We start from the raw sequence: 22570 nt of genomic DNA on the forward strand, positions 1-22570 counted from the left end.
CGATGGCCTTTCCGGCCCTGGCCTGGCTGCGTGCACAGTGGTTCCCGTTGCCCGCTGTTTCCCCCTGTTCCCGTTGTCCCCGCTGTCCCCATTCCCGCTGTCCCCTCTGTCCCCGCTGTCCCCATTCCCGCTGTCCCCGCCGCTCCGGGCTGACCAGCTCCCCCATCCCCGTGGGGGCGTGGCCGCTGCCCGGTGGGCGGGGCCGGTGTCACGCGGTGCCCGGGCCCGCCCCCCGCCTGTCCGCCATGTTCGTTCCTTCCGCAGCGCCCGGCGGCGGTGGCGCAGCCCGGGACCGGGACCGGCGGCAGCAGCGGCCACAGGCCCTTCCCGCGGGCAGGGATCGGCCTCCCCAGCGCGCCCGGGAGCGGCGGCACTTCCCTTCCCGCGGTCTGGAGCCGAGTCAGGTTGCGTTGTTTTCCTTTCCCTTGCTGCCGCGGTCCCCGCTCGCTCCCCCGCCGCTGTCCGAGACGCCGGGCGCGCTCCCCGGTGTTCCCTGGCGCAGCCTGCCGGGAGCGGGAGGGCAGCCCCGGCCGGGCCCGCGGTGGGAGGGGGCCTCGGGCGCTGCCCGGAGCCGGTGCGGGTGGCGGGGAATGTGGCGTGATCCGGGATCCCGTGACTCGGGGCAGGCGGTGGCTCCTTTGGGAAGCGGCTCCAGCCGGCCCACTGCCGGTCCCGACCCCGCAGCGCTTCCTCACGCCTGAGGGATCGCTGGTCTGTCAGGTGAAACTGGGCTTCGGACCCGTGTCACGTTGGGAGCAGAAGTACTGGAGCTCTTTTATTTCCTTTTTCTCGTTGCTGTGTGCTTGGAGCGGGCTGCCCAGGGAGGCGGCGGAGTCAGAGTCGCTGGAGGTGTTTAAGGGAAGCCTGGACGTGGCGCTGGGTGCCATGGGCTGGTTCACAGGGCGCTCTTGGCTCAGGGGTGGTTTCGGTGACCGCAGAGGTCTTTTCCATCCGAGCGGGCTCTGTGCTGGAGAGGGGCCGCCCGCTCAGCGCGCCCTTGGGTTTCAGTTCTTCTTTTCTGAAGCAGTGACTGCTGAGCCGGTCTGCGGGGCCGGGGAGGTCCCAGGGGCGGCAGGTGGCTCTGCGGGCTCAGGTGTGGTCACGGCTGGGAGGGCAGGGATGGGCATGGCCCACAGCTGGGAATCGCTTACCTCTGGGTGGCTGATGGGCTGCTCTCGGAGCAAGTAAATCCGTGTTACGTATAACTTGTGTAAAACAATCGAGTGGATAACAGAATAGAGCAAGAAAAATAGCTTTTAAAACCTCCATTAGTGGCCTTTATTGCAAGGTTACATATAAGTAGATATGTAGAGAGTACATTTAAGTTTTATTGCCTTGGGTGGGACAGTCAAGTAGGGACTATCTCGGCTAAGTTTTGTTCAGGAATTGAAGTGCTTGTCTGCAGATAGCTGTCATGCAGCCTCCCGTCCTATGTGCTGTTTTCCTTTTGTCCATAATAACAGCTACACTAAATAAGCATGTGGGTTTTATTTGTCTTTACTTTTAAAGTGTTGTGCAACACTGAAGTTGTTAGTGCTTGTTTTTTTTAGAGTAAGGGTGGCTGTGTGTGACTGTGGGTTTTTTTGTGTGTGTTTTTTTTGTTTGTTTTTTCAAAGTGTTTTTTCATGACTTTTAGTAGCTTTGAAGGTAACAAACTGTAATGACAGACTGGAGGGAGAGAAGACATACCCAAAATAAATTCAAAACCTTTTTCCTTAGCACTTTTATTTTCAGAGAAACCTAACCAAAGGATGGTACAGCTATATCTGTGTTTCATACCAACATCAAATTTATAATGAACTGTTACTTTTCTCTGTTTTCATTCAGGTTGTATGGAGCTGTCTTTGCTGTCTTAATTTTAGTAAAGCCTTTTCCATAATCTTAAAAAGAGAGTGTATTTAAAACAAACAAAAAAACCTGCTCTAGCAGTCCTTGTTTTGCTTTCGAGTGCTCAAATACCATCAGTTTCCTTAAATTGAAAATATATGAAAAAAAAAGAATTGCAGAGGGTCAAATAAGATCTTTAGATTTCCAACCTTGTTTTATTTTGTGTCAATTTGGTAATAAATTCTGGGAAACAGATCTTCCAACTCCTTGGGATTGGAATTTTACATAAGCATTTCACAATGAATAAAAACTTCCCAGTGAAAAGGCTTGTAAGAAGTCCTTAGGGTTTGTTATTTCATTTTTGGTTTTTTTTTTTAGTAGTGTTCATTCTCCTCTGTGTTTTGTTTTTGTTTTCATTCTCAGCAGAGCAGAGAAGTGTGTTGGCCTGGTACAGTGTAACCCACTTAATGCCTTAGGGATGGGCTTTCGTCACAAGAGTTATACTGGGAAGAATATGAATGTACAAGGTAGCCTTGCACCAATAGAGGCTGCTATTACTAAGATTCCCTGAAGGAAAAGGGAAACTAATGCAAGGGAGAAAGATGAGCACATTTGGGCAAAATAATTGCTGGAAAAGTTATTGAAAGAGTGAAAGGAGTAATAGAGAAGTAGATTGCAAGGAGAATGTCAAATAGCTCAGGCATTGTTAGCAGTGTTGGACCAGGAGCAGCAGCACCAGAGGGTGTTTTGAAGTTGGCTGAAAGTAATAGAATATTTAAGTTGGAAGATGTTTAACTGTGAACTGCTGAGAAATGTCAACTCTGATTAAATCCGAATAAATAAGTTCACTCATTCTGCTTGAATTTGGGGAATGAGTTTGGAGGTTAAGGTTAGGCTTATACAAGATTAAACTGGCAGAAATATAAATGTAGGCATTTCTCCTGACAAATTTTGCTAATTGACTTTGTGTCTAGCTAGAAGTTAGAATAAATGAAGTGATTCTGGCAGTAGGTCCTGAAATGATTTAATGATCCAAGGATTATGTGAACTTCAGGATTCCTTCTCTTGACCACCGGTTCTTTCATAGCCCTGAGTCAGGCCAGGCAACTGTTTGAACTAGAATCCTGAGCTCCTGAGTCAAAAGCAACCTTACAAAGAAACCCCCAGACTTTTTTGGTATTGAAATGCGTGGCAACAGCTGAATGACAGTCCCTTTTGGGTTGGGTTCATGTAAGAAATTACAAGTAAATTCTAATGATATTCTGGTGTTAGATCCAGCGTGTCTAGGCTGCCTACACTTGAGGCAATTTCAGATAGTCTGTATTTTCTTTTGGATAGCTATTTAATAATTTGCTGACAGGTTATCTTCATAGTGCAGTGGTGAAATCACAGATACAGGAAGGAACACTTGCAAGGAATTAGGACCTTGGTATGTCGAGCTGTATGACTGAAGGGCCTCCAGGCAGCTGACAAGTGATTATCAGTAGAGGGGTGTTCCTGATCCACAGCTCTTACATCAGTGCCCCATGGAGGGGAGGTTCAGTTTGGAGGCTGACTAATGTCTCTGCTTGTAACATATTCAAAAGTACAAAGCTTGTAGCTTGACTTCATATCTGGTTGTTTTCCTTTGAATTGAGAAAAAAAGTCTTTAAAGGTCAAACATGCTTGTGGCCTCTTATGCACTAATAAAGAATTCTTGTGCCACTTAATTGACCAGGGTATAAACCACTGCCTCCAAAATACAAGAACTAGGATTGGCTAAGAGGAGAAAAGTGAGAAAATGTGCTTCTGTCCTTTCTTTTCAGATTTTTGGAAACTTGCAGATCTGCTATAGGCAACAAGTTTAACCACTGTAGTGATTGAGGGCTGAGAAATGTAAAACCTCCACAAACAGTAAGTGTTGAAAACTATGTAGTTTTGGATTCTGCCCTTTCTGCTGCAACTGTTGTAATTCTTGGGACTTCTTTTCAGACATTTCACAGAGAATCAATTAATGTCATTCTTTGATGGGCTACTTTTTCTATGCTAGCCTGGCAATTATTGTCAAATGCTTTGTGTGGAAAAAAAACCCAACTACTAATGAGGGAGTTTACATTTCTGTTGAAAGGCAAATGGTTTTTTTCAGTCAAAATACTTGCAGTGGTGTGCCTTTTTAAACTTCTAATCTGATACCAGTGACTTAACAAAATATGGTGACTAAGTAAATAAAATTGTAAATAAGCCTTAAAACTGAAATAGATGTGCTTATGTGTAAATTTGAGGATAGGAAATTGTGAAACATGGTCAGTGTTATGCTTGTTGTAGAACTGCTAATTCTGCTTGTCCATAACTTTAGTGTTTTTTTCCTAAATCAAAGATGGCTCCTTTTTTCAGTAAGTCTTGGCTGCTAGCATATTAGGTTGTAAATAAATATTACTTATGTGATGGGAACAAACTTGAGTTTAAGTTTAACTGCTTCAGTTAAAGGACAGTGTGCTACATATCCTCAAGAAAACCTTCAAGTTTAGTCTTGGTTTTGTATAGCAGGTAGTTCATCAGTGACCACTGAATGAAAGTGATAACTGAAACAAATTTTCTCACCTGTTTCCAAGTTAGAATGTAAATACAAGTGGAGAAGCAATTGTCTGGAAATTAGAAGTGTCCCTTACATGTGTTTCTTCAAAAATCCTGAGGCAATTCAGTGGTGCTATTACAATAGATCTAGGCTTTGGTGCCCTGTTAAAAAAGAAAAGGGGAGTGGAGGTGAAACTTCAGTTGCTATGTGTGTTTTTTTGTTTGGGTTTTTACTGTTGTGCTGCATTAGCTGGCATCAGTGTGGGAAAAATGAAACTGTAAATAGGTCCAATTGCCTTGGTCTGCTTAATAGTGTATGTGGGGCTTGCAGCTTGCTCCCATTGTAGATACAATGCAGTTACTGTGTTGGCTAGCACTCTTCTTCTGTAGAACTTGAGTTCAGCAATTATCTTCAGCCTTCAGTACACTGGTGTGAGCAGCTCCTCCTTAATCCATGAAATTATTTTTATAGTAAAGAAGGACAGATTCTTAGGCTTGAGTTTACACGTTGCTGCTGTGGTTTTCTAGACCAAGAATCTTGCTTCTCTTTGAGTGCTGCCTCAGTAAACCAAGAGAGTTATTTGCACTCAACATGAAGACAGATACTAAGCTGACATATGGAAGTAAGACAATCTAGATGCATAGGCTGGACAAGGCAGTGATATTTCACTAAGCTTTGCAGGACTGGATTTTGTAATGCAAACTGATTTTTCTGATATTTGTCTTTCATTCTGAAAGCAAATATTTGGACTGATACTGGAAATACCTGACTTGCAATTCATTTTGCTGTTTAAAAGGGACATCCTGAAAGGCAACAATTAATTTACTTTTTTTCGTTATGGTATATTATCATATTATAAATTACATTTAGTAGAAAATGTTTCTTGCTTTTAACACAAATATTGAAGTCAGTGATTTAAGCACTGTAATCCGTGTAAATTAGGGGAAGCAATTCAGAAATGGTTATCAAAATGAGCCAAAGTGGGGCTGCTTTTTATTTATTTGCTCTGACTTGCTTTGAATATTGAAATGATTGAAGAACATGAGGGAAAATTCTTGCTACAGGCTCTTTGTCTACTAGGTTGAGATTACTTTTACATTAACTAATTGTGTAACTCACTAAGAAATAACTGGAACAAACAGTTATGTATAATTTTATACTGTCTTGCAATTCCTGATGCTGGGTAAAACAATTAGATGCATATTAGGAATTAAGCTTTTGTTTTGTTTTCAGATGGTGAATGATGATTTAAACTGAAAAATTAAGGTAGTAAATCTTCAAAACCATCATATTGTATATTAACAATCCCTTCCAGAAACATTGTCAAAACTCACATTATACAGATAACTTGTATAATGGGAGAAATAACATTAATTCTTGTAGTATCTTAAGTATTTGATAATTGTATTATTTGTTGGAGTGTTAAGGCTTCATAACTTTAGAAAAGACAATTACAAAAACTGAGCTTCTTAAAAATCTTTACTTACTTAAAGATGCGCAATCAGGAAAAAATACAGCAGTCTGCTGTTTGGAAAAATGCCACTCTGGTGCTGCAGATACTCTAAATCACATTATCAGTGTAGCTTCAGATGAGTCCCTTATATAGTAATAAAACTGTAAATGTACAAGGTCTTTGCTGCTTTCAAACAAGCATACTTGTTAATACTTATAAGTACGTTTCTTTGTTGCTTCAAATGAAGCTTGTCAGCATCTATTTAAATGACTGAATGTATATTCCATTATTTTGGAATAAAAACTTTACAAAAACTTAATTCTCACCTAGCATGACAGCTGTGGAAATGGAATGTCCTGAAAAGCAACATTGCCTGCAACATCACAGAAGACTCTTTCTGTAGCTTTTGTGTGAAAGGACCAGTTTGGTCCACTTTTAATAATTTGTGGTTGGTCTGTAATTGTCTGCTCAGTAAAACTAATTTTATGGTAATCAGTCTCTCAGACCTAGTGGAGTGGCCCACACGGTTGAAATTGACTTTGCAGGTTCTAGATGCACAAAGTAGTAGATACTGTTAACACTTTCCTTTCACGTATTTTGTTTAAAATGTGGCTTTGTGGATAATTTCATGATAATGACTGCCATTGATAAAACTGCAGGCACTAAAGAATACCACAGTACCAGTCAGAACTACTTAAGCCAGTTCTTTATGCACATTGTGCCTTTTAGGGAACTTCTGATTTCTGCAGGACTGGAAAAATAAATTGTAACTTGTTCCCTGCTCTGGTAGGGAAAAACAGGAGAACATTCAGTACCCTCTGTTCCCACGAAAGCATTATTTATTAAGAAGCAGCTCCTATCTGTGGATGTAGAAACTGGAGACGTAAATAAATACACACTGGACCATTTTCAAGAGTTAAGCATAAACCTGCAACTCTTATGCAAGTAGTCCAGTGACTCTAATAAGGCTTTTCACGTGCTCTAAAATGCATGTTTTCACAACCTGAACCATAGCCATTATCCATAGTTCTCTGAAGGGCAAATGAACTATCTTCTTGTAGCTTCTAAGTATCATAGAAACCTGTACAGAATTAAGGTTTTATAAACCTTGTTAATTATGCAGTATGAATGAATTAAATACTTGCTCTGAACAAATTTTTAATGGAAGCGGTCCATTCCTTGTATTTTGACTTTTTCTTGTGTTGAGGCTTTAAATTACTCCTTCTGTCTTACTGTAGATTGTGTCTAGCCAAATAAATATTCAAAGATGAAAAGTCACTGATAAAAAAATTCCTGAAATTTCTTGTTTCTACTGTAGGCCTTGATTGTAAAGCAGCACAGAGTCATATGACTCTCACACCAGCTTGTATCAGGTACTAATTCTACAGCCACACTGTGGGTGATGTATATGCCAGTAATGCTAATTACAACTAGCAAGACCACATTCCTTCCCTCAAAGAAAGAGAGGGACTAGGCAACTTCTGACCCATTTCCATTTTAAATAGATGCTATTTTCAGAGAAATCTGTTCGGGCTGAAACCCAAACTATTAGGCAGGTTTAGGAACACAGTTCTCCTCATACAGAAACTTCAGTTTGGGCTTGTTAAAATGAAACTTTACTCCCAAGCAATCAAAATACCATTTTACAGTATTGGATGACACTACAGTTGTGAGAGCAAAGGTTGGGTACAAAGCACTAATGAGCAGTCTACTTCAGTGATAAAGGATTTTTTAAAAATTTCTGTAAGTCTAACAGTTAAAAAATCTTCTTTGGTGTCCCTAATTTGTCATCCCCATGCTGGCAGCCAGACTATTCACTAGCACTTCCTGAATTTTTGACAGTTTTACTATGGGAAGTTGACACCTCCTAACTGAACTGTCACTGTAGGCTTGGGCTTGGTACGTGGCATTTTGAATACCATTGCAGTAGTAACAGCAAATTTTCTTCTGTGGTAGTTTTAATAGTATTCCATTCATCAATGCTGTTCTGCAAGGATAAACTATAAGCTATTGAATGCTCATTTAAATAAAATTATTGCATTTGCATTTGTTCAATAGATAACTGTGTTCCAAGTGCATTGGTTTAAAAAATAACTTTGGTAATAAAATACAGCACTGAAGTGACTAGTTCAAGGCACATACTCTGTAAAATTCTCTCACTTGTCTTTTTTCCATGAACCTTTTCCGGTGAACATAAATGAATTATAGCACTTGTTGAATGTGATGTGATACCCCTTCAGCACAAAGAGGGGGTGGTTTGAAGGGTTTGGGGGTTTTAAAGTGTTTTAAGTGACAGAGCAGTAACTTATGCAGCATACTGCTTAGGTGCAGACTGCAGTCTGTGGAAGAAACACCTCTTAAATTTAGTATTCTTGGGTGGGTATTCTTACAGGAGTGTATCTACAGTTCACCTATTTAGGGGAGTCATGTTTTTGTACATGAAACTTAATGTTGGTGGAATTTAAAATACATTCTAGATACTTGTGTTGAAAATTTGCTGCTCACAACTATTTTTCTTTTTAATGATTTTCTTATTCTTTACAGGTCTAGGAAACCAGGAGGATCTTTTCCCATAACAATGGCAGCAAAATCATCACTCCTTAAAGTAATACTGCTAGGAGATGGTGGAGTTGGGAAGAGTTCCCTTATGAACAGATATGTCACCAACAAGTTTGATGCCCAGCTGTTTCATACAATAGGTGTGGAATTCTTAAATAAAGAGTTGGAAGTCGATGGACATTTTGTTACAATGCAGATATGGGACACGGCGGGTCAGGAACGGTTTAGGAGCTTGCGGACTCCTTTCTATAGAGGTTCAGACTGTTGCCTGCTAACCTTTAGTGTGGATGACTCTCAAAGCTTCCAAAACTTAAGCAACTGGAAGAAAGAATTCATTTATTATGCAGATGTCAAGGAACCTGAAAGTTTTCCATTTGTGATACTGGGTAACAAAGTTGATATCGATGAAAGGCAAGTGTCTACAGAGGAAGCCCAAGACTGGTGCAGGAATAATGGCAACCATCCCTACTTTGAAACCAGTGCAAAAGATGCCACTAATGTTGCAGCAGCCTTTGAAGAAGCTGTTAGAAGAGTTCTAGCCTCTGAAGATAGATCAGATCACTTTATTCAAACAGATACGGTAAACCTTCACCGGAAACCGAAACCCAGTTCATCTTGTTGTTGACTTAAATTTTTTTTGCCAAATTACTGTTGACTAGCTTGCTCTGTAAAAGAACAGGGAAGATATAGTAGATAGAATAACAAATGGATTTCATTCTAATATTAAAATGGTAATATTCTGCTGCTTTCATGAGGGAGAAAATGAAAAATCTCCGTTCATGAGTGACCCATTATTGAATAAGTGATGCTTTCTGTTTAGGAAGACATCAAGTAAAAAAATAATATAGGAATGTAATTTGCCAACTTTATTCAAATGATAAATATTTTGAATATAATTAAAACTTGAAAGTTCTAGAAGCACTACTTTGGAGAAGCTGTTCTGGAATTCAGGCACAAAGATACTTTTATATGTGTATATTTTTATGAAATCGGCATTCCACTTTTGTTTCGTTAGATGTCAGTTTCTTAACAATGCTTGGTATTAAACTTCAGTCTCACTACATTCCTTTTGCTGTGAGTGGTATTTCATCTCTAATGTGGTTATTGTAAATTAATATAAATTATGTCCAGGTCTTCTAATTGCCTAATGTTGTTGTAATTTGTGTAGGTTTATAAGTAGGAAATAAGTTTCCTATGTATTTAATGTCCATTTTTTCCCACAGACTATTCTAATGCTGCACTAATTTTTCCAGTGGTTTAATGCAAAATACTGATCATTTTTAAAATTATTGTATGTCTTTGCCTTAAGTCCGTTCTAGCATGTTTCTCAACAATAAGGTGAAAAATCTGGGTAACTGAAATATAACCGTTTTTTGGAAAAGAAATGCTTTATTCAGTCGGCTTTAATAGCACTTGAAAAGATCCACATTGTGACAGTTTTTTAGGAAAATTCCTTGTGTACAGCCTTAGAAGTTCCAAACTTCTTGTTCCTGTTAACCTGAGCTATGAATGTGTTTACCAGTAATATCTGCACTGTGATATTAAGGATTGGCAATATGTAGAGAACTCAGGAAGCTCTTACAGTAGAGTTTGACAGCTTTCAGCCCTAATACAGATATATAACTATAGATAGTGTTTGAGCTGAATTTGATCCTTATTACAATTGCTATTTTAGGATATGGACTTACACATTTAAGAGATGTTTTTTATATTACTGAATTAATTTCATAATGATGAACAGGAGTAAATTCTGTGTTTATTGTCAGTCTTTTTTGCAGTCAGGAAGACAAAACTACAGGTGTTTTTGAGGCTTTCAGGTGCAGTTTAAGTGGTAGAATACTTGTATGAGAAATCATTCAGTATTGGCTCTCAGAGTAACCACTGTCCTTGCAATAGCAAAATCACTAGTGCACTATTGCTTCCATCTGTAATCTGACTGCTAACAGGCACATGTGCACATGTGCTCTGAGAAAGGAAGTCTATTAAACAACTGCTTTCTGTACAGCAACTTTTTTGTTTCAATGGAAAAGCCTTTCTTGAGAGAACGTTACCAGCAAGCGTTTTATCTTAAAAAGCATCTGATCAATCTGTACCTGGTGTAATTATTTTGAAGTAAAGCTCGCAAAAACAAACCCTTGTTGCTCTTAGTACGCTTTTCTGAATGTATTTTATTCTTGCTTGAAATTGTCCAGGACAACTTTACTCTGCTACTCCTGTTCAGAAGTGCCATGTTTTCATCTTTTGTGCATTCCTGAATCTGATTCATTCTTGTACCTTCACCAACAGAACTGTGTTTTAAACTTCAGTCCCTGAGAAGTTATATGTTGAACTGCTGCTTATGTTTAATTTCTAGTCAATGAATGAAAAGATCTGTGAAGAAAATCTTAGCTAAATCCCTCTTAATCTTAGGATAAGAGGGCATAAAACTTTAGAAGTGAAGATTGCTTATGTTAGCGGTACTAAGCTAGTGACATGAGATTGTTGTAAAACTACTAACTACCTAAAGCTTCCTTTTAACATTCATTTTAGCAGCGATTAAGGTTGAAATAAAACAGGAGCTGAAAATAACTGTGACTAGAGTACTACGGATACCATTCAAGTAAGATTGCTAAAAGGAAAAAATGAAGTATGAGAACCACTGTGGTCTTTCTTGTGCCCAGGCATCTATGTTTTCCTATCTGTCCCCTTCTCATTTAACATCATGGTTACCAAGGCTCCGAGATGTTGGTTTAATAAATTTAAAACATAATCTTATAGACGTGTATTACTCATGCCCTGGGAGCTGCTGTATCACAACTATTCAGTAATCACAAAAGTGGCCAGTAAAGACAAACAGATGTGTACATGCTGTATAAATATGACAGTATAGGATTAGGTTTAGGTCAGGAAATGGTCTCAGAGAGAAACTACTGAGTGCCTACAGAATCAAAAATCTTCTGACAAGCTTATAACTATAGGTGACAGGTATAAAATCATGATGCTTAATAACAAACATTAATTTCTATGCTTTTTAAAAGCTAGGTCTCATTCCATATGGATGCAAGATAGGCATTTGTGGCTTGTCTCAATTCACATTTCTTTCAAGAGTAACACATCTCAAATATTTCAGAGTCCTGTTAGCAGTATTTGGAGCTCTGTAGACTGACAGAGCATACTGTGTAATATGCATGCAAACTTCCAGATGTCCTTTAAAATGAGGAGAAAAAACAACTGTTGTGGCAGAGTGGTGGGACTACTGAAAGTTGTGCTTGTTAGAGAACAGAATGGGGAGGGCCAGAAGAAGCTACCTAGGGCAGCTGACAGCTCATGTCACAGCAAACTGTATCAATGCTTACATAAACTGCTTCAATAGCTGCTCCATACCTCAAATGGATCTTACTTTAAGTCACCTGGCAAGTTACCTAAACAGTAACAGAACCTTGTAGAAAGTAGAGTCTGAGTTGCATTTCCAGCCAGATGTGCTGAAGTTGATGCATGTTAGCTTGTGCTCATGTTTTCATCTCCCTGTGCTTGAATTTTTAATGACTTAGGGTAATTCTAATCCCTTTACTCATAAGCTTTTTATTGCCTTTATTGCATAATGTAGATTATCTCTTTTCTTGTACTGCAACAGACTTGGTTTTGAATTCTTACTCTTAAGCCCCTGAGAGGGTAGGAACATAATCTTTGCAAAGGAGGTGTCTCTTCACTGAGAAACTGTTCACTGAAGTATGCTGGAACTGCAGCTGTCAGACCTAGAGCAGATTTGTAACTTTAGCTGACCACAAGGTAATTTTCACCCATCATTTCAGCTCCTGGTCTTTCAGCTGACTGTGAAGAAAACACAAACTAAAGCATAAACAAGTCCACGTGGAGAGAACTTGGAGTTACCTCACCAAGGCCTTCAGAGTTTTGTCATGAGACAATGCTCCTGAACCACAAACTCTGACAAAGTTGATGAGTTAGGACATAATTCTTTTGTTCCTGTGGCCAGTAAGAGTATGTTTTCATAAAGCCTAAGTGGACCTGAGTCTGCATGTCCCATCTACAACTCATATATTCAGAGGAAAAAGGGAAATAGGTAGGGGAGGCATAACAACAGGCACCATTTGGCTAACTGCCTTCAGAAATCAGACAAGAGAAAAAATGCTTTCATTTTATGTATTGTAAAATCCGTAAATTGTAAATTTGTAATTAAAAATGCTGCTCCTACTGCAGTAGCAAATGCAATTATAGAAAATGTAGCTTCTAAAAGTGGTAGAAACTGTTAGCACTAATCCTTCATATTTGCCAAGCCTTTTCTTTCTGCTAAGTATATAATTATTTAAGTATTTCCTCAGTGAATCTTAACTGTTAGTATTTTTTCAGTCATCATGCTCAGGGCAGGAAGTAGAAAATAACTGCAGCTCAGTGGCTCCTTATCAGATGATCAAGAATGCTTTACCTCAAGTGTGTTTCTGTTACTTCCATGTATACAGGAAAAAAAATTGATTTATATACAATTACATGACATTATCAAAGTGCTGTGCAATGCAGTTTGTATGCAATAACATTGCAAAGACAAGCATTCCCATCTTCACTGGCCACCGCACCAGGTACTGTACTGTGGTTATCTAGTTTTCTTCCAAATCACTTCAAGTATACTCAAGAGGCATCCATACTGCATCATTCCATGTTTTATTTAAGGTAAATATTGCAAGTCTTTATCATGTTCTTTTTTCCCCTGGAACATTTTAGAGTGTCAGCTTAGTAAGTGCAGAAATAATGACTGACTATACATTTATAGCACATACACATGGTCCCCTTAATTATACAGACTATGCAAAATACTTCTTAGAACAGCATGCCACTTCCTTTGGAAATAACTTTTCAGTCGTGAAAAAAAAAACACAAGATAGCTTATACAGATTTGCTGCAAAGAGGAACAGAATACTTGAAACTGTAAACCCAAGCAAAGTATTAGGTACACGTATGCCAAATGATCTATCTAAAAATTACTGGTTTGGAATTATGTTAAGTTTTGCAAAATGGTTCCTAAAACATTTTAAAATGGAATAAGAGCCAGACAGCCAAATAATGCCTTTCTGAAACCTCAACAAATACAGTTTCATGGTTCAAAAATTCTCCTCTAAATTTATTTACACAAAGAAAGTTTTCAGCAGTTGCAGAAATAATGGGAAAAAAACATGGGTTCAAACATGTAAATTTAGTTTGGGTTTTTTTCATGTGTGAATTAGAATTAATGTCAGGGCAGATCTGGCTGTTCTGGTCTACTTCATTCATTGATGCAACACGGCAGCTAAATGTGCATTGCACTAAATACACAGAAAATTTCAAATTACACACTTTTAAACTATGGAGTTTTCCTCCAAATTTCTTCAAGTACTGGAGACAGCTTTTCTGATCAATCCATTTTTTATTGAGCACTTTATATACATACAATTACACATTAATAAATAGAGGCTTGATTTACTACCATAAAGTGTAATGTTAGTCTGGTTATTCTGCAGATTGAGTTCTCCACTGAAGGAACACAAGTAGGAAAGTCTATAATAAAATTAAGCACTTAGGCCAAATACTCAAGAATTCCTTTTGCTCATATTAAACCAGATGACTGGCAACATCTTTTGCATTTAGGTCTGATTTCCTCCCACCCTGTGTCAGAGGCTTACACTTTGCAAATGCATTAACACATAATGTCTCAGTTTCTTCTTTTGTACCTCTGTAGGCTCTGACAGTTTAAAACTTGGTTTTCATACCACATAAAAGGAACCTTCTTGAGATAACACATTTTTCACCAGAGAAGCTTGGCTGTTCTTATCTATATCTGCAAAAGAAATAGCTGCTTTAGCAGCTATCCAATTAATCAGTCTTCAGAAGATGAATATAAATTATGCAGGGGACTAACCAGACGAAGTAGAGTTCAAACAATCAGGAAAGTAGGGAAAAGCCACTCACTCAGGAAATTTATTTATTCAGCTTAAAAGGTGTTTCTTCCCAAGGAACTGGACTTTCCTTTCAAAGGCAGTGGATCGAATAGGAGTATTGAGTTCATAAAATGGATTCATTGCAAACTGGGGAAAGAAAAACCCATCAGTAAGCACAATGCCCAGCGCTGGAAAATGTCACTTCAGGTGACACATACTACTAGCTTTCAGCCTATTTAGTGCCACTAACAGCACAGACCTCCTAAACAGTCCTTGATTTCCAGCCCTTGCATTCTCCCCACACATGTGCAGAGCCATCCCCCAGCACCAGCTCCTCAGAACAAACCTGTAACACCAGTGGACATTAGGAACATTTTGAGTGCCCATGGGAGGCTGAGATGGTGATGCTTCCCGTGGCTGTTTGCCATGACCCCATCTAGTGGAAGTACCACCAGGATTTGAGAACAAGGGCTATGTGTTCTGAGAGCAAAGCTACTGGGCTCTGTAGAACAGTGCTTCCATTATCATCATAACAATACCACACTACCACAAAATGCATCACAGGAAGTTGCCCCACAAGTTCTCTGTTGCCCAGAGAAGCTGTTGATGCCTCACCCCTGGAGTTGTTCAAGACAGGTTGGATGGGGCTTTGACCAGTCTGGTCTAGTGGAAGGTGTCCCTGCCCATGGCAGGGAAATTGTTACTAGATGGATTTTAATGTCCCTTTCTACCCAAACCATTCTAATCTATTCTACAAAAAATCACTGGACTAAAATGAAGGAGTCTAAAAGAGCAGAGTTTATAACAATTAAAAAAAAAAAATCTATTCTGTTTAATGGAAAATAGAGCCTTTGTGTCACACATTACTAGCTCTGGCTGATTTGGAATGCATGGGTGCTTGTACAGGTCCCCAAGAGGAAACATGCTAATACAGCTGTGCCTGAGCATGAAGAGCAGAACACACTTAAAAGTAATGCATCACGACCATAAAAAATGAGTTCTTACCTTTATATACAACTCATATACATCAGTAAAGAAGTTCTTAATTCCATCTTCTTGCCTTACATCATGAAGCATTATAAATCTCATATGTGCAGTAATTAAGGAGAATAAAACTTTTACAAAAAAAAGAGATATTATCCTGAGACAAGCATTTACACCTAGTTCAACATACACCTAAAATGTTTAGCTGTACATGAAGTAGCAGTGACTCAAGGGAGGGGAGATTTAAAGAAGTAATTGAAGCAATGAAATTTGAAAAGCATTACCTTTATATTTTAACATCCCCCAATTTGAAAATAATCACCTCTCTAGCCAAGGTTGTTCTTTTTAAAACAATGTAATTCTGAATGTGGATGATGCTCTCTGCACCTCTGCCATGTACCTCTAAAGTTAAAATGCCACTCAAGGTTACTTGCTATGTGTAACAAATGTTTCACAACAAATAGTTCTAGGACTACCTGTACATAGTATCCAGGCTTGGCACTGCATTTTCCCCATTGGAGTGACTGACACCAGGCATGTCACTGCCACTTCTCCTCTCCAGCACGGTCAAAGGGGTGGGAGCAGAGAATCATACAAGCTTGCTCTGAGCCTCTCATATCTCTTTACTCCACGTGAGTACCACATTTCATTATGCTATTTTGGCTCCTACAAAGGTAAAAATCCTCCTTTCCAACTGTTCCCAGCTGCTGTGCCTCCCAACACAGTTCTTTCTGAAGCTGATGACTCTAAGAATAACAGCAAACAGCCAGAGAAATCTGTTCTAAACTCACTTTATCTAACTTACTTCTTTCTGGGAAGAGGTTTTTCTTATATAAGGAAGGATATGTCCAGCTGTGACAAAAGCAGAAACAAACCATTCGTTAAACTTGTCCACAGTCTTCAAATACATGTTGTTAGAAAGCCACATGTTCTCATCTACGAGGTCCAGAGCAGCATGGGCAATGAACTGGTTGAGATGGCGATGATCATCCTAATGCATTTCCACAAGACAGTAATTAGTAATTCAGTGAAAGGAATGAAATATAAACAATCATTTGCTCAAGTTGCTACAGAATCAGTGTTCAAGTCACATAATGCTACATATACCTGTTTTTCTGTCACATGTGCCATTCTGTGATTAAATGAAACTAGCATATGTTGTCATGATATTTAGTTTCTAGGAAGAGGTCATAATAGAAAGATCATCACAAAACCAGTCCTTAGAGCAACAAAATCAGTAAAGCCTGCATTATGTCTCAGGAATGAACTCAAGGATGAATTGTTTTCTTTACTGATGGGCAAACTCCCACTGCTAACTTACTCCACAATAGAGGCTCTCATATCTTTTTCTCTTCTTTCCAAACACTTGTTTTTGTGATATTTACATAGCATACATAAAATGCAGCATTTTCTGACTATATGATTTCAGTTATATTTGAGAGAAATTGACCCATAGCTTACAATGTGTAAAAGCTGGGGGACAGATGGGGAAAGCAGAGATACAAAGGGCAGGTATGCTGATAAAATCACCTAAATATTGTTTTTCTCATGTTGTTTACCTAGAAACAGGATAGTTTTATTGGTTTTGGGGTCTTCTTTTTTCTAAACCCTAGTGCAGAAAAACATCCTGCAACTAATATTAAATATTTGCCTGCAGATGTAAATTGCATCTCTTCCTATAATAAACATGAGAGTGATCACAGTGTTTGGCACTTTGTAGAGAATTTAGAACACCAGAGGGCCTCTGGCAAGAAGAGATACAGGACAAAACCACACTGGAAGCTTTTATTAGACTGGAAAAATGAGTAGTTTTGCACAGTTTCTCACAGTAACAGGATGCTGTTATTGCCACTCTCACCTCTCAGTTGTTCCCTCAAATCGGCTTTTACACATTCTCACACAAAGTCTAGTCTGAGCAGCCTTATTTATGATCTTTTATGGACAGTACTTCAAAACAGAGATGGTGCCATGCAGTTCCAATCAGTGAGAGCATACACTTCCATTTTTAGATACACTCCAAATATTTTTGGATACACGCAGTTTTATTCTGAAGTCTATTTTTTCTTTGATGCAATACCACTTATGGATAGATTTGTTCTTTTCCCACTGGAAACGCTACTTATTGAGTAGTATTAAATTTCTCACATTTTCAAAGTCTTTATCTAGCAATGTAAGTTTTTAGCTTTCCTTACTTAAAACCAAGTATGACTAATGAAGATGATTAAAAAATTAGGTATTTTATAGCATAAAAAATAAAGGACTGAATAGAACTTTCAAATTTATGCTCCTTATTTTTCCTTATTACTGTATACAAATACCTTAAAAGTAAGTGGCATTAAACAATAAACAGCTATTATAAAACTTTTGCATACTAAGAGAAATTATCAAAGCAAAACTCAGATATATATTCTATAACATACAGCAGGGAATATATAAGGAAGTTGTGTTTTGTGAAGAACTAGTATAATCTGGCACAGATTTTTTAAGAGACTTGGGAAATCCAGAGTTCTACTCCCTATGACAAAATTTCTATTTAAAAAATCCCAGAAAACAGTGGATACTACTTTTAACAACACACTGGTCATGCTTCTAATACATGGTAAAATTATAAAAAAATCACAGGAGTGTCACGGGGGAAAAAAAAACCACACCTTTGACTCTACTTTTCCAGGAGGCAGAAATTCCATTTCAAATATGGGATTATCATGATGACCAACTATCACGAAGTAGAAACTTCCAGACATTCTTCAAAACAATGCTCCTTACAAGAAAAGACAAAAACGCTGATGAGTCTATATACTAACCCATGCAGAAGAGCTCCTAAAAATCAGCCAACCAAATATTATACCAAATATATTTACCAATATTTATCAGAAGCTAAAGACAGATAAACATTTAGGTATGCACATCAAGGGGATGGAGCCAAGCTCTTGGTGCATGCAACCACCAGGATGAGAAACAACAGGCAGAAACTGATGCCCAGGAAGTTCCACCTGGGCACGAGGAAGAACTTATTTGCTGTGCGTGTGACTGAGCACTGGAACAGACTGCCCAGAGAGGCTGGAGTTATTCCAGAACCGTCTGAACACAATCCTGTGTCCTGTGCTCCAGGATAATTCTGCTTGAGCAGGCTGGGCCAGATGCCTGTGCTCCCTTCCAACCTGACAGATTCTGGGGGAGCCAGAGAACATCCTTGGAAAGCAGAGCTGGAAGCGAACCTAGGTACCCAAAGCCACCTCCTGCCTGATTTACCCCCCGGACACAGCGATCCCAGGCCAAAACGCGCTGCGGCCGCCTCCGAGAACCCTCCTCGCCTGTCTCTCCCCGGGCCCTGCTCACAGGCAGCAGAAAGGGGAAGAGCAGCAGGCAGCGGGTACCTCCCCGCTGGCACACGGCGGCCGTGCGACAGCCCCGTGGCCCCGGGCACTCCAATCCCCGGGCACCCCAGAGGAGCCCGGAAAGGCCGGCCCGTCCCGCCGCCCACCGGGGGAAGGGCCGAATTCCGCGGGGCTGCCGTGCCCAGGAGGGCCCGCGGCACAGGGAGAGGAGGAAACGCGCCGGGAGAAGGGGCCCAGGACCCTCCCGCACAGTCCCGGCCGGGCCCGCCGCCTACCCTGCGCCGCGCCCCGTCCGCCGCCCGCCCGCGGCCGCCGGAAGCGCCGCTCTGCGCCCGCCCCATCCGGCGCCACCGTGACGCCTCAGCCGCGCCCGCAGCCCCAGCGGCCCGGCCCTACCCGGCCCTGCCGTGTGCTGCCGTGCCCGACCCCAGCTCCTGCCGTGTGCTGCCGTGCCCGGCCCCGCTCGGCCCCAGCCCCGGCCGTGCGCTGCCGTGCCCGGCCCCGCTCGGCCCCAGGCCCCGCTCCCGGCCCCCGCGCTCTCCCGTGGGTAGCGGGAGGCAGCCCCGGCAAAGCCCGAGCGGGCTGAGGGGAGGCGGGGGCGGCCAGAGCGCTCGGCGTCTCGCTGGCTGTGGGTCGAGCTGCGAGTCAGTAATGCCCCTTTTTGTTTCGGTGTTGTAGGTCAGGATGGCTTCGGTTGAAAGGGAGACATTGTCCCAGGAGGAGCTCCGGAAAAGGCTGTATCAGACTTTTAAGAGCCGAGGCGTACTGGACACACTTAAGGTGTGCTTTGTTTGCAACAGGTGCTACCTGTGATCTCCTGTACTGCCCCACTGAGAGCCCTGAAAGCCATGCCGAGTACAAGTGCCTCACTCTCTCCACAAAGTATTATTTTGCCACAACCTAATTAGTATCCGGGGGGATGTGTGTGGGGTGTGTTGTGTTTGGGTTTTTCCCCCTCGTGTGGGATGTTCTCCCTAAACAGAATGACTTTTCATTATGCCTTGGCCTCGGAGTGTTTTTCAGGAAGGTTAAAAGCCTGTATTATTAGGTCATTAAAAACAGCCGTGCTTGAAAAAAATGTCAAGCAGGGGAGAGCACAATAAATTCAAATAAAAAATAGAGAAGGATCTCTTAGGTTGCACAGTGTATTTATTACCTATGATAAGTAAGCATGTTATATGAATAATATTTCTGAAATACTACAGTCCTGTGTTAAAACAATTTGAGCTGTTTTGTTCCTGTCTGCTCGTTCAGGGGAATGTCTTGGGAAAAAAACTCAAGATCAGTATTTCAAAAATATTATTGATAATCCTGTAGTCAGGAATTTCCTTTTCAGGACAATTTGTTTCTGCGTTACTGATTTCCATACCAAACTTGCAATGCTCAAAGCATTTCTTTCTTGGCTTAACTAATACTCTATCAGATTATTTTCTGTTTAAGTCAATTTTCATGCTTTGTATTCCTTGTCTAGGAAGTTATTTTTTCATTCCTTTTCTGTATTAGGGATGGGGATTTTGTCCTGTGCTTTCCACCTGCACTTTTCCACAAGATGTATAAGAGGTTGCTGTTCTTGACATCACCTCTGTTGGAAGTTGGTTGAATCTGGACAAGCTCAGAAACTAATAAGGAAAACAGTTTTTTTCAGTTGTGTTTAAGAGTTGGACTCAATGATCCTTTCCAACTCAGAATATTCTCTAGTTCTGTAATTCTGTTTTCAGCCTAATTTCTCTTGAAAACCATGCTAAAATATCAGGCTAGTCTGATATCTGGCTTTGTTAAGTTTCAGTAACTATTTTGTTGCATTTTTGGTAGCACACTGCCTCTCTATTCACTTGTGTCACTGTTGCATAGCTGCTGCTGAAAGCTTGAAACAGTGTTTGTGTCGTGATCTTTTCCTACAAACAATTTGTATAACTGTATAATGAAAATAATGATTTCTTCCTTTTACAGAAGGAGGACCTGATTTTAGATTACTTTTTTATTGTAACTCACAGAATGCAAATATATAATTTAAAAATGCCATTTAATATTTATCAGTGCCTGTAAGTCTCTTTAGTTGATATTCTTTTGCTTCCCTACAAAAGATTTGATATTAAAGACGCTGAATTTTTTGTTTATTTTGCCATCTACTTTTGTGATGGCATAAGCAGCTTCTTGATATGAGACTCAAAAGAGGATCAGTGAGGGTTACAGTAAGAACACCTGAAATGGAGGCCCCATCAGGAAGGCTTTATTTGAGCCAAAGGGAAGGAAAACAGGAAGGCAGTGATTTGGAAATGAAGCTGGGGTACAAGAGTGGTATTTATGTGAGCTCTTGACTGGGAACTTCTTTTTAGTCCTGTGTGTTTGAGGGTAAGTCAGAGTTCACTGTATCCACCACTAGAGGGTTTTGAAGAAGGAGGGTGTTCATAATGCAATTCTAGATTTTACCAAAATTAGTCTGCCCTGTTCTGTTTGTAGGTTGCACAAGTAAAATGAGGCTCTCTGTGGATTTTGAAGAATTAAAACTCTCATTGAATCACATGTAAACTGTTAATACAATATTTTTTTCTGTATCAGACACAGCTCCGAAACCAGCTGGTCCATGAACTAATGCACCCAATTTTGAATGGAGAACTTCAGCCACAGATGGTTCCAACTGAAGATAGTTCACTTTTGATCACTGCTTCCAACAGTTTGGTGGCAGATCATCTAGAGAGGTGTGGCTATGAATATTCACTTTCAGTTTTCTTTCCAGAAAGTGGATTAGAGAAGAGGAAGGTAATTTCAGTATTTTGCTTGTTCCACAATGTTTAGGAGCTTTGTTCTCTTGCAGTTGTCATATTCTAACAATTGAAAAATTCATTTTTGTGATAGCAAATACAGGCATAAGTACAGCTTCTGGTCATCTCCACAAAATATTCCATCGTTCAGGGTCATTTTCATGAATATTTAAAACTGGCAGAAAGCTAATGATACTGTTTTGGAAAGGTGCAGCCACAATCTGTCTATATGGCAGAGCACTTGGGAACTGAATCTGATGGAAGTTTGTTTGGCCATTCAGTTCCCTGAAAATGTGGTTTCTGGTCAGTTCAAACGGTTCTAACTGCAAAGTGCGGCTGAAAAGGGCAGTCTGTAAGTGTGTGATAGGGTGAAGTTGTTTCTAACTGAAAATTAATTTTTTTACCTGGTGAGTAGTTAGTCATCATTTGGGTTACTGAGCTCATCTGATTTGGATGATAAATCAACACAGACAAGGAAAGTATCAAGCATGTGTTGAGGGTGGGGAGAGAAGAAAACTTTTCACAGCTCAGCTGATGGTGCAGCTATATGCTGGCTGCTGTATGTCTGAAGTAGTGAAGATAAGTAAATGTAGAACAGCAGGCCTCTAAAAATGATTTTACAGGGAGTAAACAGAACTTTCACAAATGGAAAACATTTACAACTGTGATATAGTGCCATTTGTATACTTGAAATTATTTTAAATTAATTAACCTTTTCTAACTGATCTTTATTTTCCCCTAAGCTGTGGACTGTGCAAGATCTTCTTCAATTAATGAGGATCAATCCAAAATCCAGTCTTTACAAATCACTGGTAAAGTTACTTTAATTTTGAAAATAAGTTTAAATTACAGTGGTGATGAAAATAGACTGGCTAACACTTCTTTTCTTTCTTACAGACTTCAGGAACTCAGAAGGAAAATAAAGGTACAAAATGTGTTAACTTAATTTTTATTAAGATGTGAGCAATAAAAAAATAAGATTTCTTGAGTGTGTATTGGTATGAAGTAATATGGATTTAGTCAGATTTTGAAACTTGCAGTACGCCAGGATGATGAATGTTATATTTCAGGATTATCCAAGTCGTATTTGTAGTGTGGATTAACTGTTGGCATTCACTTACAAAATAAATTACTTGTACATTAAAGATATGAGAAAATCTGTAATCAGGTATTAAATATAATGCTCT

General features: G+C 40.0%; 3 protein-coding genes across 6 annotated transcripts in view; 2 read left to right on the forward strand and 1 right to left on the reverse strand.

Annotated features, from left to right (window-relative positions):
* Positions 1-258: 258 nt before the first annotated feature.
* On the forward strand, positions 259-9456 carry RAB9A (RAB9A, member RAS oncogene family). 3 transcript variants are annotated; one of them, XM_033053341.2, is made up of 3 exons: positions 316-404; positions 3633-3720; positions 8379-9456. In XM_033053341.2, exon 3 carries the CDS (start codon positions 8413-8415, stop codon positions 9016-9018), a length of 606 nt encoding a protein of 201 aa, XP_032909232.1. In that variant the 5' UTR covers positions 316-404; positions 3633-3720; positions 8379-8412; the 3' UTR covers positions 9019-9456. The 3 variants fall into 3 exon arrangements, with proteins under 3 accessions (XP_032909234.1, XP_032909232.1, XP_032909233.1); XM_033053343.2 differs by lacking the exon at positions 3633-3720 and having other exon boundaries at positions 259-404; XM_033053342.2 differs by lacking the exons at positions 316-404; positions 3633-3720 and adding an exon at positions 663-761.
* Positions 9457-13030: 3574 nt separating this feature from the next.
* On the reverse strand, positions 13031-18940 carry TRAPPC2 (trafficking protein particle complex subunit 2). The gene is made up of 5 exons (XM_033053344.1): positions 18897-18940; positions 17935-18044; positions 16130-16274; positions 15305-15390; positions 13031-14446 (listed from the first exon to the last, which is right to left on the reverse strand). The coding sequence occupies exons 2-5, from the start codon at positions 18025-18027 to the stop codon at positions 14348-14350; spliced, it is 423 nt and encodes a 140-aa protein (XP_032909235.1). The 5' UTR covers positions 18028-18044; positions 18897-18940; the 3' UTR covers positions 13031-14347.
* Positions 18071-22570, forward strand: part of OFD1 (OFD1 centriole and centriolar satellite protein) — a 33815-nt gene continuing 29315 nt past the window's right edge. Inside the window, exons 1-5 of one of the 2 annotated variants that reach the window (XM_033053325.2) lie at positions 18071-18505; positions 19300-19401; positions 21181-21381; positions 22127-22195; positions 22281-22308. In XM_033053325.2, the coding sequence (XP_032909216.1) occupies positions 19306-19401; positions 21181-21381; positions 22127-22195; positions 22281-22308 (394 nt within the window). In that variant the 5' untranslated portion in view covers positions 18071-18505; positions 19300-19305. Of the gene's footprint in view, positions 18506-19131; positions 19165-19299; positions 19402-21180; positions 21382-22126; positions 22196-22280; positions 22309-22570 lie in introns of those variants that run through there. The other variant, XM_033053323.2, reaches the window with a different exon arrangement.

Source organism: Catharus ustulatus, chromosome 2, assembly GCF_009819885.2.
Source record: "Catharus ustulatus isolate bCatUst1 chromosome 2, bCatUst1.pri.v2, whole genome shotgun sequence".
Taxonomy (NCBI): domain Eukaryota; kingdom Metazoa; phylum Chordata; class Aves; order Passeriformes; family Turdidae; genus Catharus; species Catharus ustulatus.